General features: G+C 39.1%; 1 protein-coding gene across 2 annotated transcripts in view; it reads left to right on the forward strand.

Annotated features, from left to right (window-relative positions):
• The window catches only part of TUT7 (terminal uridylyl transferase 7), a 68,978-nt gene that overhangs the window by 38,726 nt on the left and 10,069 nt on the right, over positions 1-20,183 (forward strand). For both annotated transcript variants that reach the window (XM_065878439.1, XM_065878440.1), the window contains 10 exons: positions 139-196; positions 6,729-6,832; positions 7,498-7,587; positions 8,428-8,541; positions 8,708-8,785; positions 9,412-9,589; positions 13,635-13,682; positions 13,769-13,860; positions 15,198-15,313; positions 16,444-16,769. In XM_065878439.1, the coding sequence (XP_065734511.1) occupies positions 139-196; positions 6,729-6,832; positions 7,498-7,587; positions 8,428-8,541; positions 8,708-8,785; positions 9,412-9,589; positions 13,635-13,682; positions 13,769-13,860; positions 15,198-15,313; positions 16,444-16,769 (1,204 nt within the window). The remainder of the gene's footprint in view (positions 1-138; positions 197-6,728; positions 6,833-7,497; positions 7,588-8,427; positions 8,542-8,707; positions 8,786-9,411; positions 9,590-13,634; positions 13,683-13,768; positions 13,861-15,197; positions 15,314-16,443; positions 16,770-20,183) is intronic.

A 20,183-nucleotide genomic window follows, 5' to 3' on the forward strand; every position in this document is an offset into this window, starting at 1 on the left:
AAATGTATGTAGAATAATTTGAAGTTAATTTTGTTATTTCTGGAGAAATGGAAACTATAACAAGGTTAGGAACCTGTCTTCCATTTCTGATTCAGTAGTTTGTGCCTTTTTTGTTTGTTTGTGCCATTTTTCCTGCAGGGGTTGGACTGTGTAAGAACTATTGAAGAATTGGCAAGAGTCCTCAAAAAACATTCAGGTACCTCTGTAATCTTTTTCTAAAAAATATTTTTGTCTTTTTTTATTAGTGTTTTGCATACTTAGAATTTATGAATGCCAACGAAACAGTGTAGTGGCTCATATAACATTTGTGGTATTGGTGTCTTTAAAAAAATCTTATGTGATTAGGTACGAAAAACTGAGGAATTGGTTATAATATGTGTGTGCATGTTTTTGCCTCAGTCAGTTTTATTTCAAGACAGAGTATATACCACGCAAGAAATTTTGGGAATCGCTTTGCCTTATCAGCATTGTGTAAATCAAAGTGTAGGGGCTGCTCGCAGTGATGTGAAGTATAGTGGGACGCACCATGGACTAGGGTGATGGATTGTACTTACAGCTGTTTAGCTGTGTGTGACCCTGAACAAGTATTTACAGCTGTAAAATGTACAGATTCTGTAAATTGTGCACAGAGCTGAAATGCCATTAGCATATTCTCCTGCCTCTCTTTGTCAGAGGCAGCTATGGATGCTGTTAACAGTGAGAGTCTTCTTTTAAACTGTGGTTCATCCAACTTCTGTGCTAAGAGTTGAAAATGAAAGTGAGCAAGATATTGTCGTTGCCTTTGTGGAACTTAAAATCAGTGCATCATCCATGAAAAGCTTTCTTATATCTTAGTCAAGAGTAGACCTAGGGTTTCCCTGGTGGCGCAGTGGTTGAGAGTCCGTCTGCCGATGCAGGGGACACGGGTTCGTGCCCCGGTCTGGGAAGATCCCACATGCCGCGGAGCGGCTGGGCCCGTGAGCCATGGCTGCTGAGCCTGCGCGTCCGGAGCCTGTGCTCAGCAACGGGAGAGGCCACAACAGTGAGAGGCCCGCGTACCGCAAAAAAAAAAAAAAACAGTAGACCTAAATTCACAGCGTGGGCATGCACACATACATACATACGTACACATAAATATGCACCTGGAATGCCCCTTTTTGTTGCATTCTTTTTAAATAAATTTATTTATATTTTATTTATTTATTTTTGGCTGCGTTGGTTCTTCGTAGCTGCACGCAGGGGCTACTCTTTGTTGCGGTGCATGTGCTTCTCATTGTGGTGGCTTCTCGTTGCAGAACACGGGCTGTAGGTGCGTGGGCTTCAGTAGTTGTGGCGCGCGGGCTCAGTAGTTGCGGTGCATGGGCTTAGCTGCTCCGCGGCATTTGGGGTCTTCCCAGACCAGGGCTTGAACCCGTGTACCCTGCATTGGCAGGCAGATACTTAACCACTGTGCCACCAGGGAAGTCCCTGTTGCATTTTTTATTTCCAGGAGTTTAAAGAGGATACTGTGTTATTTAAGTAACAGGGGAAAAAAACTTAATTTTGATTTACTCCTAATGAAAACCTAGCGCATCAGTATTTTTTTAATATGTTTTGATATGATTTTTTTGGTCATTGAAATAAGCATTTTGGGAATTTTACCTCTAAAGATCATATGCTTTTTTATTTTTATTTTTGAAGATTATGCAAAGAAATTAAATTGCTAAGCTTCCGTGACTATTAGTTATTTAGTACTGAGCTAGGTTTTGACTTTTGATTTTGAAATAATTTCAAAGTTAAAGGAAAGCAGCAAAAATTATATAAAGAACTCTGTCTATCCTTCATTCAGATCCACCAGTTGTGAACATTTTACCACATTTGATTGATCATTCTATCTCTTGCTTGCTCACAATTTTTTCTGTACCATATGAGATTACGCTGCAAACATCACGTCCCTTTCCCCTAAATACCTGTGTATATTTCCTAAGAATGAACCATGTTAAAAATAGGTCATTTTTAGACTAGAAATGACTTTTACATACAGATTACAATGTAATGCAGATTGCATGGAACAGAAATGGAATAATAGCTACAGGACTATGCTTGAGAAAGCAGTCTCCCCTTGTATTTTATTGGGTGCCTGTTATGTGCTCAGCACTGTGTTGGGCACTTAGGGATGGTAGAAAAATAAGTCTGTATAGGTCTTTGACAGCTTTCAGATCTCAAAGGTAGGATAATCTCACAGGCTATGTAACAATGTGTGGTAGTATTTATTTATTAAAATGAGTTGTATTAACTTCTGAAGAGAGAGAGATTCTGGGAAGAGTTGGGTAGGGGAGGTTCATGGAAGAGATGGGCTTTTTCTGATCTCAGGTGATGATGAACATGATTTGAAGAGGATAGGAAGAGAAGTCATTTCTAAGATGCATGGATGTGAGTGCGAGAATCACTGTAATATATTTTTTAGGACAGTGAGAAGATTGGTACATTTTGAGAGGAATTTCAAGTGCGAACTATTAGGAGATAAGGTAAAGTCTGTAGATATTTGGAAGCCACTGAACTTTCTTCAGAGGGGAGAAACCCCATAAAAGCAAAACTTAAACTTTTTTAGGGAGCTGATATACTCTTAGGGAAGATATAATCTAAATGACGGGGCAGAAGGACCTTAACCAGATGCCAGTGATCCTAAAAGGAAAAGAATATGAGAGATTCCAAAGGGAAATTTCCTAGAATTGGAACCTACAAGTAGGAAATAAGGGTTCAGGCTGATGTCTGGGTATTTGAGAAATGAGAATGTTTGCAGAGAACACCAGTGTGCCATGAAGCTATAATCTCCGAGAGTTAACAGTACAGCAAGCAGTTAGAAATATGGAGTTGTCAGTTAGGATTGAAGAACAAAATGAAACAGTTTTGTTTTGAAATGCTTGAAAGAAGAAAGAGAGACAGAAGCCAAGAATAAAACAGAATTACATGGGATCATTTGAGAGAAGTTGAGGACCAGGCTTTAATTCTTGAGTGTAGAAATTAGGGAAGGACACTGAAAAAAGAGCTATTGGAATGGTAAAATAGGCACCAGCATGATGTGCTATGAATAAATCCTAGAGAACAGGCTTAGAAGTGGTTAGCAGGGTCAAATTCTAGAATGGGAAGGAGATTGAGAAAAAGGATATCTAATTTAGAGCCAGTATAGCAAAGTAATTAATGGGGCTTCTAGAATCAGACTCTCTAGTTTTAAATCTTGGGTCCCTGCTTTCTGGCTGTGTGATCCCCAAAAGTCACTCAACTTCATTATGAGCACTCAGTTTCTCATCTATAAAGGAGGAACAACAGAAATAGCATTTAAGATTAAGCAAGGCAATACATTAAACTACAGGGCCTGACATAACGCAAAGTGTTCAGTAAGTACGAGCTTCCTTGCCTCTCCTCCCTATCAGTGTGTTAGACTTCTACCTCCCACACAGACCTTTTTTGCTGAAATTTCTTTCATCTGTGTACTTTTTTTCTAAATTCCAGACTGCTAGGTTTCTGCCCTCTAGCCATCACCACTTAACTCTCTCAGAAGGAGTTCAAACCCCAACGTCTCAGGATGAGCTCATCTTTCTCTTTACTGCCTCCCTTCTGCTACAGCCACCACTACCGGCTCGTCCTTCTGAATCCTCTTTCTTTTTTTAAACATCTTTATTGGGATATAATTGCTTTACAATGGTGTGTTAGTTTCTGCTTTTTTTTTTTTTTTTTTTTTTTTTTTTTAAACATCTTTATTGGGGTATAATTGCTTTACAATGGTGTGTTAGTTTCTGCTTTACAACAAAGTGAATCAGCTATACATATACATATGTTCCCATATGTCTTCCCTCTTGCGTCTCCCTCCCTCCCACTCTCCCCATCCCACCCCTCCAGGCTGTCACAAAGCCCCGAGCTAATATCCCTGTGCCTTGCGGCTGCTTCCCCCTAGCTATCTACCTTACTACGTTTGTTAGTGTGTATATGTCCATGACTCTCTCCCGCCCTGTCAAAACTCACCCTTCCCCCTCCCCATATCCTCAAGTCCGTTCTCCAGTAGGTCTGCGTCTTTATTCCTGTCTTACCCCTAGGTTCTTCATGACATTTTTTTTTCTTAAATTCCATATATATGTGTTAGCATACGGTATTTGTCTTTTTCTTTCTGACTTACTTCACTCTGTATGACAGACTCTAGGTCTATCCATCTCATTACAAATAGCTCAATTTCATTTCTTTCTAAGGCTGAGTAATATTCCATTGTGTATATGTGCCACATCTTCTTTATCCATTCATCCGATGATGGGCGCTTAGGTTGTTTCCATCTCTGGGCTATTGTAAATAGAGCTGCAATGAACATTTTGGTACATGACTCTTTTTGAATTTTGGTTTTCTCAGGGTATATGCCCAGTAGTGGGATTGCTGGGTCATATGGTAATTCTATTTGTAGTTTTTTAAGGAACCTCCATACTGTTCTCCATAGTGGCTGAACCAATTCACATTCCCACCAGCAGTGCAAGAGTGTCCCCTTTTCTCCACACCCTCTCCAGCATTTATTGTTTCTAGATTTTTTGATGATGGCCATTCTGACTGGTGTGAGATGATATCTCATTGTAGTTTTGATTTGCATTTCTCTAATGATTAATGATGTTGAGCATTCTTTCATGTGTTTGTTGGCATTCTGTATCTCTTCTTTGGAGAAATGTCTGTTTAGGTCTTCTGCCCATTTTTGGATGGGGTTGTTTGTTTTTTTGTTATTGAGCTGCATGAGCTGCTTGTAAATTTTGGAGATTAATCCTTTGTCAGTTGCTTCATTTGCAAATGTTTTCTCCCATTCTGAGGGTTGTCTTTTGGTCTTGATTATGGTTTCCTTTGCTGTGCAAAAGCTTTGAAGTTTCATTAGGTCCCATTTGTTTATTTTTGTTTTTATTTCCATTACTCTAGGAGGTGGGTCAGAAAGGATCTTGCTGTGATTTATGTCATAGAGTGTTCTTCCTATGTTTTCCTCTAAGAGTTTGATAGTTTCTGACCTTACATTTAGGTCTTTAATCCATTTTGAGCTTATTTTTGTGTATGGTGTTAGGGAGTGATCTAATCTCATACTTTTACATGTACCTGTCCAGTTTTCCCAGCACCATTTATTGAAGAGGCTGTCCTTTCTCCACTGTACATTCCTGCCTCCTTTATCAAAGATAAGGTGTCCATATGTGCGTGGGTTTATCTCTGGGCTTTCTATCCTGTTCCACTGATCTATCTTTCTGTTTTTGTGCCAGTACCATACTGTCTTGATTACTGTAGCTTTGTAGTATAGTCTGAAGTCAGGGAGCCTGATTCCTCCAGCTCCTTTTTTCGTTCTCAAGTGAATCCTCTTTCTTGCTTATTGACATTGGCTTCCTTGGAATCACCAAAATGAATGAGGTGATAATTAGCCTGTCCTAGACTAGGTTCAGTAGATTCAGTCATACCTAGATTTGAATCCCAGCTCCACAGTTCACCAACTGCACATTCCTAAGCACGTTCATTTCTCGGGGTCTCTGTTTCCTCATCTTTTGGGTAAGGGTGAATGGTCTTAGGAGGTAATGTTTGTAAAGGAATCTAGGTACTCAGGAAATGGTCTTACTGTTACAGCCCTCCTTCTTCCTTATCACCCCTACTTCTACTTCCCCAACCCATCCAGTTATGGATGCTCTCACACATGTCTTACTGCTTCTCTGCCAGGTCAGTTTTTTTTTGTTTTTTTTTTGTTTTTTTGGGTTTTTTTGCAGTACGCGGGCCTCTCACTGTTGTGGCCTCTCCCGTTGCGGAGCACAGGCTCCGGACATGCAGGCTCAGCGGCCATGGCTCACGGGCCCAGCCGCTCCGCGGCATGTGGGATCTTCCCGGACCGGGGCACGAACCCGTGTCCCCTACATAGGCAGGCGGACTCTCAACCACTGCACCACCAGGGAAGCCCTGGGTCAGTTTTTATAATGGTCACTTAGTCTCTCTTCTGGGTGCCTCCAGTCTATCCATTGCCAGGGACCTTGTCTAAATAGATGTGGTCAGTGATTCTCCCCAACTTACACCAGTGCATTGGCATTTCTTTGCCTCTAAGGATGTATATGTCCCCTATTTGGACTCCTCCCAGTTTTTACCACATCTCCTATTACTCATTATTTCTTTCCCTCAAGTCCACTCTGTAGCCTGAACGATTCCATGGAAGTTCCCTGAACATGCCGTTCTGCTTCAGGCATCTACCCTTCCCCTGTGCAGTTTTCCTTGCCTGGTAAATCCCGTCAGCCTTCTCTTTTTTTGCCTGTTCTTTTTCAAAGCCTAGCTCAAGCAATTTACTTCTCTGTTGAAGTTGATTCCTTCCTTTTACTGATATAGCTTCTAGCTCCAGGATGAGTAATTTTTGTTTTGAGGATCCTGATGATCACCCCTATGGGCTTTTCTCCATATTATATGTGTAGTCATATGGAGAGAATAGGTAGGGCCCACATAGTCCAGATTCTGTAGTAGTTTCCTCTTTTGTGGTGTTTATCAGACTGACAGCCCTATACACATGTACATGATCCATTGAGTTCCTGAAGAGCAGTGGCTGCCTTATTCATTCTTGTACTTCAGATATTGATGTGTTTAACAAATGTAAACTTTGTCAGAAGAGTCTTCCCAGATGTTTGTTAATAACAGAGAATTCTTTGACTAGTCTTAGTGACTCACATTAACATAAGAGCAACTTATATACCCTGCTGCTATATTTAATGACACTATCTTATTTCCCAACCTAGGGCTGAGAAACATCTTGCCTATTACAACAGCAAAGGTGCCAATTGTAAAATTCTTCCATTTGAGAAGTGGTCTGGAAGTGGACATCAGTTTGTATAACACATTGGTAAGATTTTCTTTAGACTTTTTCTTTATGGAGATGAAGGGGAGCAAGTATCTCTTAATTTACACAATCTTTCAGTAAAATTAAGCCATTCATTTCATCCAGTTCATTCTTTCAGTAGTTATTTATGAGTGCTTGCTAAGTGCCTGGCAGTGTTCTGAGGCTGGGGATATAACATAGAATTGAGTTAATATTAGTATTCATTTAAAATGAGGTCAGAGTGGCAAGTGCTTTTTGTTTGGCTTGAACTTTGTTTTAATTTTGGAGCGTGTATGTGTGTGTGTGTGTGTTTGTGTGTGTGTGTGTCTTTGGTCTCATACCTGGTTTATTTCAGGGCTCTATGGGACCTCTCTGGCCCCTAAGGACATTTAATTTGAATAATGGGCAGGGAGTGGGGGGTGCAGGTCTTACATTGACTTAAATGGAACTGATTATTTTAATAGCCTATATTTTCTAGGAATGTTTAGACTAAGGAGGCCTGAGATCAGATGTCACTTATAATTCTTATCTAGTAAGTTAATGAAGTTTGTCTTCAGGGGAAAAATATTAGTTTCAGCCTAAATGTCTTCATCCTAAAATGAATTACTGTGTAAACCTTTTCAGAATATTCCATCTTAAAACTTTTTCTTCTAACTGGTAGACTTATAGTGTAATTTCCCTTTTAACAGGCCCTTCATAACACAAGGCTCTTATCTGCTTATTCAGCCATTGATCCCAGAGTGAAATATTTGTGCTATACCATGAAAGTATTTACAAAGGTGAGTTATGCTTCCTCTTGTGATTCATCAGGAAATTTCATTACATCTTCAACCTTGTTGAAAACATAAGTCCATAACAGAAACAGACTCAGTGATATAGAAAACAAACTAGTCGTTACCAGTGGGAAGAGGAAGTGGAGCGATAGGGGTATATGTATTATGGGATTAAGAGACACAAAGTACTATGTATAAAGTAAATAAGCAACAAGGATATATTGTACAGCACAGAGATTATGGCCATTATTTTGCAAAAACTTTTTTTGGCCTCACTGCACGTCTTGTGGGATTTTAGTTCCCTGACCAGGGATTGAACCTGGGCCCTCGTCAATGAGAGTGCAGAGTCCTGACCACTGGACCTCCAAGGAATTCCCTACTTTGTTATAACTTTAAACGGACTATAGTCTATAAAAATATTGTATCACTATGTTGTACACCTAGAACTAATATAATATTGTAAATCAACTATACTTCAATTAGAAAAAGAAAAGTGTGTATTTTTAAAGAACCATAGCCATGTCAAATGCTTCTTTTAACTATTTGAGAAGCCCTACTCAGCAAGCTAAAATTTTGTTGCTTAAATTTTACGTGGTAACCTAATATTGCCTCTGGCTGATAGTTCCACAGCTTTGTTGGGATTTGTTTTGCTTTGATTTTTATTTATTTTTTTATTCTTTTGGTTGGTCTTATTTGGTTTTGTTGGCATATTTTAGCATTTGAACATGTAATTTTTATATTAGTGCCCTGTAGAAGCACCTTACTCTTAGTGACAATAGAATAGATGCAAGTGTAGCAGAAGACATTGGTGGTCTTTCCTTTGTTCCTCCTTTTCCTTCCCCCCAGATGTGCGATATTGGCGATGCTTCTAGAGGCAGCTTATCGTCATATGCATACACGCTTATGGTGCTATATTTTCTCCAGCAGAGGAACCCACCAGTCATTCCTGTCCTTCAAGAGGTATTAGTAAAAGAAATTGTATTTCTCATCTGTAGAGCTGGGTGATCTTTGAGCCCTCTTCCTTCTCTAAAATTCTGTAGTTAAAATTTTTACTATTTTCCTACAAGTTTTTGTATCAATGCATTAAGTTTGTAATCCATACTAATAGTTTAAAAATTAATTTCAGATATACAAAGGTGAAAAGAAACCTGAAATATTTGTTGATGGCTGGAATATTTATTTTTTTGATCAAATAGATGAACTGGTACGTATTTTAATAGTAAAGAATTTTTACATCCTTGACTGAAAGTTACCTATCCTATGCTGTAGTGTAGATGGTCAACAACTATATTATCACTTGTAATATTTATTTATATTATGATAGTAAAAAAAAAAAAATAGCACATACAGATGATTCCTTTGAAGTTGAAAACATTTTTTTTAAGCCAGGTGAGTTTCTAGGGACTATATCCAGGATTTCTTTAATGCCCAATAATTCCAAATGGTCAAGTAACTTTATTCCAAATGAACAAATATTTGCTCTGTGGTTTCCTACAGAGAGTTTGGGAAGACTCTCAGTTACAGAGGTATAATAACCAAGTGTCACCAAGGCTCTTAAAATTTATTTCCAGATTCTTCCACAAACATGCATTCTGAGGTTTGGCATTTAAAACCCTGAGCTCTTTCTGTCTCCAAGTCATAGGGTAGAGATTAATAAACTCATGTAAATGATATTTTAAAATATAAAAGAAAAGTTACATAATTATATTTTTATGTATTTAAACTCTAGTTAATTAAAATAAACCCAGATTTACTCCCTAAGATACAAATGACTATTGATATTAACACTTTACTATAGAGCATGATATCTCTTGTTCCTTCTATTTCTAGCCCACCTATTGGCCAGAATATGGAAAAAATACAGAATCTGTTGGGCAGCTATGGTTGGGACTTCTTCGTTTCTACACAGAGGAATTTGATTTTAAAGAACATGTTATTAGCATCAGGAGAAAAAGTCTGCTTACAACTTTTAAGAAACAGTGGACATCAAAATACATTGTTATTGAAGGTACAAATAAAATCAAACTTAAAACTGAATAGAATATAGAGATTGAACTGTGAGGGTGTTCTTCATCCTTGCAGAGCTCTTCCAGAGCAGCCATGAGCCACTGATCGGGGTGCGCCTTGCAGCCATCCCATTACTGTCCACATCAGGCAGACTTGTCTGTTTCCAACTTAAAGATTTATTTTTAAATGGCTGATGCCCTCCCATGGGGTCTCTCACAAATCCAAAAGTCTTTGTTCACCATGACAAGCCCTTTACCTGTGTTTAACAGGTACTGGAGAATAAGGTTGCTATAGAGGTAAGCCAGCTTCAAAATTGTGGGACTTTTAAAACTTTCCTAAGTGAGGGTTTGAAGAGTACCACCGAAAATCAGTTTTCAAGGTCCTTATTTGCTGTTTATTGATGGAGAAGTTTACCTATAAGTAGTTAGATATAAAATTTGCCATTTATTTCGCCTGTGCTGAAGCCTTCCTTGAATGCTAAGATCCATGGGCCATTGTGTTTGTATTGATATTTGATTGTTTATTTCCACTTTGGGAGATTTTTGTTTCTCTCTTTGTAGATTTTTTATTACTATATATATATTTATATATTCACCAAATTATTTTCAGTGGTTGCTCAGTACTGGTTTTTTTTTTATTGTTGTGTACTTGTTTTACAATATTATATTAGCTTCCTGTGTATAAAATAGTGATTTGATATTTTTATAGATTATTCTCCATTTAAAGTTATTATAAAATATTGGCTATATTCCCTGTGCTGTACAGTATATTCTTGTTGCTTATCTATTTGATATATAGTAGTTTGTGTCTCTTAATCCCATACCCCTATCTCGCCCCTCCCCATTTCCCTTTCCCTACTGGTAACCACTAGTTTGTTCTCTATATCTGTGAGTCTGTTTCTGTTTCGTTACATTCATTTGTTTGTTTTATTTTTTAGATTCCACATATGATAAATGTGGAATTCCACACATTCCACAAATGATAAATTTGTGGGATTTTTAATTTTAAAGACAAAATGGAGTTTAAATGTTTAAAAATGAATTGAGAAATGGCTTAAATATTTTGTTGATTTTGGTCTTTTTAAATTTATTTTTAATATAATCATATCACCTAAATAATGTATTACTTTAGGTTATGCTTTTATCATTACTTCTGCTTATTGACAGTATTAAAATACTGTGAACATTTGTAAAATTAAATTCAGATGACAATGAGTTATAGATAAAATTTTAACTTTTTGGTATCTGATATGTCAAAAACATAGAACTTTGTCTTAAACCTTTCCCCTATCACAGTGGGTTCTTATGGTCTGCCAATTATTAATATTTTTTTCTTAATTTTTTGAAGCCTCATTATCTTTTGCTTTTAACTTTACATTATTTACAAACGAGCCATTAGTAATAGGCTATATTAGAAGGAAGACTTTTAACTAGTTATTCTAGAACTGAGAAATTTCAGTGATGGTAGTTTGTAGTGTCTGTACGATAGCTAATATCGTAGTATCTCTGCTACACCAAGCAAACAACCAAAAATACTTCCACATAGCACACATAAAAATCACCAGAAGAGGGCTTCCCTGGTGGCGCAGTGGTTGGGAGTCTGCCTGCCAATGCAGGGGACACGAGTTCATACCCGGGCCTGGGAGGATCCCATGTGCCGCGGAGCGGCTGGGCCCATGAGCCATGGCTGCTGAGCCTGCACATCCTGCGTGTCCGGAGCCTGTGCTCCGCGACGGGGGAGGCCGCAGCGGTAAGAGGCCCGCGTACCGCAAAAAAAAAAAAAATCACCAGAAGAAAGCATGACCAAACCTACTAGAAAGGTAGCCTTCTCTTAGCAGTTATTAGTATAGGGTTATACTGAGTAAAGGGTCCTATACGCCAGTAAACTCTTAGTGAGTCTAAATCCCAAATGGTATACCCCAGTTATTATACATTAGAAGCATAACAGACAACTAGAAGGAATGCCTCTTTTTACTTCGTTACTCTTTTTTTTTCTTTTTTTTTTGCGGTACGCGGGCCTCTCACTGTTGTGGCCTCTCCTGTTGCGGAGTACAGGCTCCAGACGCGCAGGCTCAGCGGCCATGGCTCACGGGCCCAGCCGCTCTGCGGCATGTGGGATCTTCCCCGACCGGGGCACAAACCTGTATCCCCTGCATTGGCAAGCGGACTCTCAACCACTGCGCCACCAGGGAAGGCCCCTTTACTCCTTCTGTATGTACCATATACATCCTCTATTTTCTTAATGAGATGATCCCCAAAAAAGGTTTTGGGTTTATTTTTTCCTTTGCTTTCTTGAATATGTTTTTAGACATTTATTGGAAATAATTAAATATCTATACATAATGTTTAAATTGTGAATTATTCTGTGTATTTTTATTTTAAATCCAATATAAAATAGTATTTTGACTTAGAAATAGTGCTTTACCTGAATTTATTTCATGAACCAGTTTATTCAGATCTCACATACATCTTTGACATCAGCATTTTTTTCATTATTTCTACCACTTTTTGGATCATCTAACAAATAATATTTCAGATACATCATGTTTATATACCTATCTAAGACATTTGAGATGCAGACATTTCAGATCATATGGGAGGGACTTCCCTGGTGGCGCAGTGGTTAAGAATCCACCTGCCAGGGCTTCCCTGGTGGCGCAGTGGTTGAGAGTCCGCCTGCCGATGCAGAGGACAAGGGTTCGTGCCCCGGTTCAGGAAGATCCCACATGCCGCGGAGCGGCTGCGCCCGTGAGCCATGGCCGCTGAGCCTGCGCGTCCGGAGCCTGTTGCTCCGCAACGGGAGAGGCCACAACAGCGGGAGGCCCGCGTACCGCAAAAAAAAAAAAAAAGAATCCACCTGCCAATGCAGGGGACACGGTTTTGAGCCCTGGTCAGGGAAGAGCCCACATGCCGCGGAGCAACTAAGCCCGTGCGCCACAGCTACTGAAGCCCACACACTTAGAGCCCGTGCTCCACAACAAAGAGAAGCCACCGCAAAGAGAAGCCCGTGCACTGAAATGAAGAGTAGCCTCCGCTCGCCACAACTAGAGAAAGTCTGCGCACAGCAACGAAGACCCAACGCAGCCAATAAATAAATGAATGAATAAATAAAATTCTAACACAAGCCATTTGATTAAAAAAAAAAGATCATACAGGAGTCTTTTTTTTGGCTGCATTGGGTCTTCGTTGCGCATGCAGGCTTTAATTGTGGCGAGCGGGGGCTACCCTTTGTTGAGGTGTACGGGCTTTTCACTGCAGTGGCTTCTCTTATTGCGGAGCATAGGCTATAGGCACGTGGGCTTCAGTAGTTGTGGCTCGCGGGCTATAGAGCACAGGCTTAGTAGTTGTGGTGCACGGGCTTAGTTGCTCCTCAGCATGTGGGATCTTCCCGGACCAGGGATCGAACCCGTGTCCCCTGCATTGGCAGGCAGATTCCTAACCACTGCACCACCAGGGAAGTCCCAGGAGTCTTTATATAAAGCTTTTACTGGAAATGGAGATCCAGATAGCCATTGGTATGCTACTGGGACAGATGTGTGTGTCTGTGTATGTTTTCATTTATCTTCTGTTTTATGAGCTTCATGATAAATTATTTTCTAAAATGATGTTTTAAAGGCTGTTGATTAGCAGGAGCATTCAGTACTAAAATGTTTTAAATATATTTGTGACTTCTATATGCCTCTAAAACTAGCATGATTAGGTAATATCAGACTAATATGTCTTCTCCAAACAGTATTTTGTTGTTCAAAATGAAGCACCTTCTCATAATATGAAGGACTCTTTAAGGATTCAAATATAAAGCAATACCCTCTTTTCTGATGGATACTTTTGGGGGAAAACTTGCCTTATATTTAGGAATATATATATATATATTACTTAGTTGTATTATAGACTTAAAACTCATTAAAAAGGCAGTCATTTAATACTTTTATTAATGATAAAGTATGTAACACTTTCTTCTTGTTATATAGACCTCACTTAATGTATGAATACTGGTATTTCCTATTTGATTATCTTTTTATGTTTTCATTAATTTTCTTTACTTAGATCCATTTGATTTGAATCATAATCTTGGAGCTGGATTATCAAGGAAAAGTAAGTTATTACTTCGTTTATAAATATTAATGCCATCTCTTTTCCTTTTAATCCCTCCAATTGAGCCTTTACTCTTTTCTTCTTAGTGACAAATTTTATAATGAAAGCATTTATAAATGGGCGAAGAGTATTTGGTATTCCAGTCAAAGGATTTCCAAAGGACTACCCTTCAAAAATGGTAAGTTTTGGAAATACAAAAAACCAATTCTAAAAGCCATTTAAGCACCTAATTTGTATACATTACTTCAATAGTAATCTAAATACTCTGGAAGTTTGGTGAGTCTAGCCAAGATAAAAACCTTTTAATAAACATCCCTGTTTTGAAGCCATTTATCAGGAGAACAGGAAGAGATAGCCGGAAGTGGAGTTTGGGTGGGAAAATTAATAATTTTGTTGCTGCTGCTTTTCCTCGGTAACACACATTGGTGGCACTGCTGTTCCACCAAGCATTCAGCTCCATACCAGCCTCTGCAAACCCAGTTTGCACATATCTAAGGACATCCCCCACCCCCTCATATGACATCTAGATTTTTCCAGTCTGCTTGCAAAGAGTAATAAATCCCTTAATGGGACAAGAGAGAGTCAGTGCTGCCTGTGCTAAAGATCTGTCTGTTCTCATATAACCTAATAATCAGGTTTTTATGGAACCACACTCATTAAAAATAAAACAAAACTGCATTATAAAAACTCATTTCAGTGAGAGAAAACGGGAAGGGGTTAGGAACTAGAGAGTTTTATGTTAAAAACAAAGAGTTTCTTTTCCTGCATTAATTTTCTTAATAAAGACTTTTTAAATGAACCTTAAGTTATCGGGTGTATAAGCATGTTCGGCATATGATTACATCTCTGCATCTAGTGTTTGCTAGATACTGCTGTGGTGGTCTTCTACACCAGTGCTTTTGAAACTTGTTCAAACAAATCACCTGGGGATTTCGTTAAAATGCAGGTTCTGATTCAGGAGGTCTGGAGTGGGGCCCAAGACTGTATGTCCTACAAGCTCCCAGGTGATGCCACTTCTGCTGGTACCCACCTTAATTTTGGTGGCAAAGAGGCTAGAGTCCAGACCATTGTCTTTCCTTTCCTCTGATATTTTCCTTCAGAAGCCACAACAAAGCAACAGCACATAGCTTCTTTCTTTTTAGGTTTTAGCCTTTTCATTTTATGAGAAAATGAAGTCTTTGTACCTGGCCTCAGCTTCCCCCAAGTCCTAGGAAGCTGACTCACAGGGATGTGTAATGCTTTTGTTCAGAAGTGTGGAAGGGAACAAGCTACCTTTATGGTTAAACCGTGTTCTGCATGATGAATAGTAATAAACAAAAATGAATTTAGGTAAGCCTATCCTGAATTAGACCTCTTAATGGTTTTAGATTTTGGAATTAAGCAATATAATAATAACTATTAAAATTAATATATCGATGTTGGTATGTCAGTGAGATTCCTGATTGATATTGGTTAGTTTTTGTGTTTGGATCTCATATTAATAGTTCAGATTTTTACGTATTTATATTCTGCTAGGAGTACTTTTTTGATCCAGATGTGCTAACTGAAGGCGAGCTGGCCCCAAATGATAGATGTTGCCGAATTTGTGGGAAAATTGGACACTTCATGAAAGACTGTCCTATGAGGAGAAGGTAAGCAGATATTCAAAAGGGGTAGTTTTGTTTTTGTTTTCTTGCTGTACCAGTTTTTAAATGAGGTTCTCTTGTAACAGAAAATAAACTTGTATTAAATCCAGCAGTTCTCAGATAAATTGGAGCTTTTTTTTACCATGAAAATGAAGTGATTTAAAACATGGCTTTAAGTGCAGATGACTAGGATTAACTAGGGTGTACAGGAGACAGTCTTCCAGGCCCGGTCACCTTTCCTAATTTGGGGCACAGCCCTAATCATCACTTGATCATTTGGTTATCACACTCTCCAACAGGGATATAAGAACAAAAGAGGAAACTGAAATTCTTCCCTTTTACAGCAGTGAGGAGTTCAGAATCATTTCAGTCAATGAAAAGTAAAACGGGGTTTTTTTTTTTTAGGATCTCAATTACACTTTTGTGTACAATAACTGGGGTGTACTTAATAATTGCTATGGTGACCTACTCAGTTTGGGCCCCATGCTTTCTTATGATAATGATTGCAGGAGGGCAGAGCAGGACGTAGGTTAGGTTGCTTGCTTGGGACACATTCTTGTCTTGGGGTGGTGGTGGTATTTTTAACTGGACGATAATATTCTCATTTAAAAACTTGCCACTTAAAATAAGTCACCATCTGGAATTCAAGGCTCTTATTTAGCACTTTATTTTTATTCAGATAATAGTCACTGATCATGTAGGTCAAGGAAGAAATAATTTTGACAGTTTAAGAACATAAATCTCCTTATAACCATTGTTTCCTTGTGAACCTAAAGTTTCATGTCTCAAGTTTCCAGTGCTGGTAAAGAATGCTCATGGGCCAGAAAGGTTTAAGAAATCACTTCAAGGATAATTTGAGTTTCATTGCATCAGTATCAGAGTAGGTATTAAATTAAGGAGTTCCACTAGTTGCAAAAACTGGTTTTAAAGCACTAGAGTACTTGTGAAAATGAAAAAAACTACACCCTTAAGCCCTGAGGTTGCTTCTTAATAGAGAAGATGAACTTAAATTGTTAAATTCTTGTTTTTCCCTCTGATGCCTCCTATATCTGGTTGTCTCCTAAACCTGAAGTGGTCTTAGGAATTTATTTCGGTTTTTGTTCAGATTTTTCCTACTAATATTATATCTTCTACAGAGTGAGGCGACGGCGAGATCAGGAAGATACACTGAACCAAAGATACCCCGAGAACAAAGAGAAAAGAAGCAAAGAAGACAAAGAAATTCAAAACAAGTATACAGAGAGGGAGGTATCAACAAAAGAAGATAAGCCCATGCAGTGCACACTTCAGAAAGCCAAGCCAGTGAGAGCAGCTGTTGACCTGGGGAGAGAGAAAATTCTCAGGCCACCAGTGGAAAAATGGAAGAGACAAGACGACAAAGACTTAAGAGAAAAACGTTGTTTTATTTGTGGAAGAGAAGGGCATATTAAAAAGGAGTGCCCACAGTTTAAAGGCTCTTCAGGTATGCACACCCATCACACCTTGATGTTTGCACTCACATCTCAAGGGAAATCTCTTTTTTAGAGTTCTTAACTATTTTATTTATATTTATTTCTTTAACAGATCTATTTACTGGAAAAGATTTTATTTTTAAGAAGGTGAACCCACCTCTCCTTCCTTTACTTCTGATCCTCTATATGTCTTGAACACTTATTGCTGGTTTTTTGAGAGGCTTATCAGTCATTTGGTTGACTTTTCTGATAAGATTATCAGTGAATCGAAGACCTGGTAATCCCCAGTACCTAAAAAATGTAACCTAAGTGACCAGAAAACAAGCTGCCACTTGAGCTTTGCTACTCAGTGTGTGCACTTTTGAAATGGAAGCACTGCCGGGCCATGGGGGAGTGATCTCAGGACACCATACAGTGCGTGCAGGAGCCGCTTGTATTGTTGTTTAAATACATGTGCGCACAGGCCTAGAAAGGGGACTAGAAGTAGAAGGGTTACACAGTTAATGGTGCCTCTACCTGCAGCGGATTGTCTTTGCATTTCATCATTTTAATAATTTTCTGCAGTGAGCATGATTATTCTTATGATGAGGAAAAATATATTGATACTATCAGTCCATAGTTGAAAATCATCCACAGATCTTGCCCCTTTGAGTTGTCAGATCTTAATCCACTTTTTCTATTAAATGAGTGAAGTGTCCGTTATGGGCATCTTTTTAACAGACTGTTAAGAGTAAGGGTTCTTTGTGTGTGGCGGGGGGATAAGTTATGGTTTACAAAGCAGTTTATACACTCTCACTTTCTTTTCTCAGAACAAACCTGTGAAAGTGGATGAAATTTGATTAGCATGGAAATGAAACCCTGAGAAATAATGTTTTTGATTAAAGTGGTAACCCTGTTCTTGTCCTCGATTGTAAATGATGTTTATGTACAGCATAAAAAAATGTCAGCACTGACAATTTCCTTAAAATACTCACTCTAGTCCTTGTTGTTCCTGGAACACTAATACCTCTTCCATTCTATGATATCATATCAGCAATATAGTATCTCTTTTTCTTAAGGTAGAAACTTTTTAGATCAGCTATCCTTATTTTTTTTTTAATGAGCTTTATATGAAAAGAAGTATATTTTTAAATTGTTTTCATTATTGATTTTAAAATAGGACTTAAATGTTTATGAAAGTTACAGCTTCAGCTTGTCCTACTTCTAAGGAATTCAAATTCAAACTTTTTTGCCCTAACGAGGGATGTATACCAGAATAAAATGATCTTCTTTTATAATTATAAGAGGTAAAATGTTTAAAAGAAATTAAAAGCAATAGCTAACATTCATTGAGCACTTATGATGGGTAGTTTCATCTCATTTTCACCACAGCCCCATTAAATGTGGTATTATTGATATCTCCAGTTTACAGATGAGGAAACTATAAACGGTATAGATAAGATGTAATATAGTCTCACCAAAATTCCTTTTGTAGGCTACCCTTCAGAAAACTCAGCTTTTGTGTTTACTCAGAGCAGGAGCATTGCGTTCCTCTTTGGTACAAGAGTGGTGACGGAATGCCCCTGTCCTCCCGCAGCTTGGATGGATCTCTTCTTTCTAGCTAGTAGCAGGTTTTAAGTTGCCTACTAGTGAATCTCTCAAAATAGTTAGAGCAGGGAATTCCCTGTCCGTCCAGTGGTTAGGACTCGGGGCACTTTCACTGCTGTGGGCCAGTCTGTGGTCAGGGAACTAAGATCTGACCAAAAAATTTTTTTAAAAAAAGTAGTTAGAGTGGTGATTCTGGCTGCCTAGGGGGCAGTAGCAAATCAGAGAGAGTTGGGATATCCTGGGGCAGGGATGGGGTATTATCAAAGCTACGGAAAGCACTAGAATCTTGGTTTCTTCAGACTGCAGTGTTTTCACATTAAATCCAGTAGTCATAATATAAAAGTAAAATAAAAAGGGGAGGAGTGGGGCTAGAGTATGGTGAATTTCCTCCAAGAGCAATTAAAAATAATCAGCTTCTTTCTGTCTAAAAATTATGTTGCTCCCTCTCATTTCTTCCAATATGTTATTATTTTGTCCACACAGTATACTGAGTAGAGTTTCTGTCATATCAACAGAAAATCATTCTGTGAAAGTTTGAAACAGGGCTACTACTTTGGATTTAAAGTAGGAACAAAAAGTGCTGATTTCTTTCTCAGGTCTGTCTAAATCTGATTGTGTATTTGGATCCCCTTCTTCACCTAGCCCTTTGAGACCAACTGGCACATTTGTTCAGGTAAACCTAGCTCAGGCCTGAGCAGGAAACCCTCCCATCCTCTGTCTCTCCTGCAAACACGTACTGAGTGCTAGCAGCTCTGTGCCAGGTGCTCGGAGGTGCTGGGCTGTCCCAGGCCCTGTCTCCATCCTCGTGGCTCCTCTGCTCTGCCCGAGGCACAGGTTGCGATGAGCTTGCTGTGCACCAGCTCACCGGGTGTGCTTTAAGGGGTCCTGCAGATGTGTCTTGCTTGTTGATTAACTTGCAAAGTTCTGCCACCCACATGCCTAATTTCAGCTCTCCTTGGATTTAGTTACAGTTTTCAGGCTGTTTCGGATGCTGTTCCTTTCGACTTTGTAAACCAGTCTATTTCGTTTTTTAGGCAGTGCTTTTACATGAAGACCAAAAGAAACAAAAAACATCTATATTTTTGAGTCCCCAGTCAGGTATGTGGGTTTGAAAAAAAAAAAAAAATGTGTGTTATTTTATTTACTGCATAGTGTACCACATGCCTTTTGAGGCACTTCCTTTGAATAAGTGGTTTTAACAGGGATTGGACATCAGAATCACTTGGGGAACTTTTAAAAATACAGCTACCCTGCCCCCACCTTCATTTCTTTTTTTTTTTCCTTTTTGCGGTACACAGGCCTTGCACTGTTGTGGCCTCTCCCGTTGCGGAGCACAGGCTCCGGACGCGCAGGCTCAGCGGCCATGGCTCACAGGCCCAGCCGCTCCGCGGCATGTGGGATCTTCCGGGACCGGGGCACGAACCCGTGTCCCCTGCATCGGCAGGCGGACTCTCAACCACTGCGCCACCAGGGAAGCCCAACCTTCATTTCTTAAATCAGATGCTTCAGGGGCTAGGCTTAGGCCTGTGTATTTTTTAAATGTTCTAGGTGATTCTTATACCATCCTTGAGTAGGAACCATAGTCTAGTTATTTGTTCCTCTTCTATACTTTTTGTTTCTGCTTTGAAATTGCCACTGTCTTATCAGCAGTGTATTCTCCTCATGGAGATTATTTACCATGCACCAAAGTAAGGAAAGAAAGTAATCATTGACCTGAACACTCTCTCTCTCAGCTGCGTCATTTATTCATTCCTTCAACAAATATTTATTAAGCCACACCTCCCACCCACCCGCCCCCTCTAAGTTCAGGGTGTGGGCCTAAACACTGAAGATACAGC

Source organism: Phocoena phocoena, chromosome 6 (assembly GCF_963924675.1).
Source record: "Phocoena phocoena chromosome 6, mPhoPho1.1, whole genome shotgun sequence".
Classification (NCBI taxonomy): domain Eukaryota; kingdom Metazoa; phylum Chordata; class Mammalia; order Artiodactyla; family Phocoenidae; genus Phocoena; species Phocoena phocoena.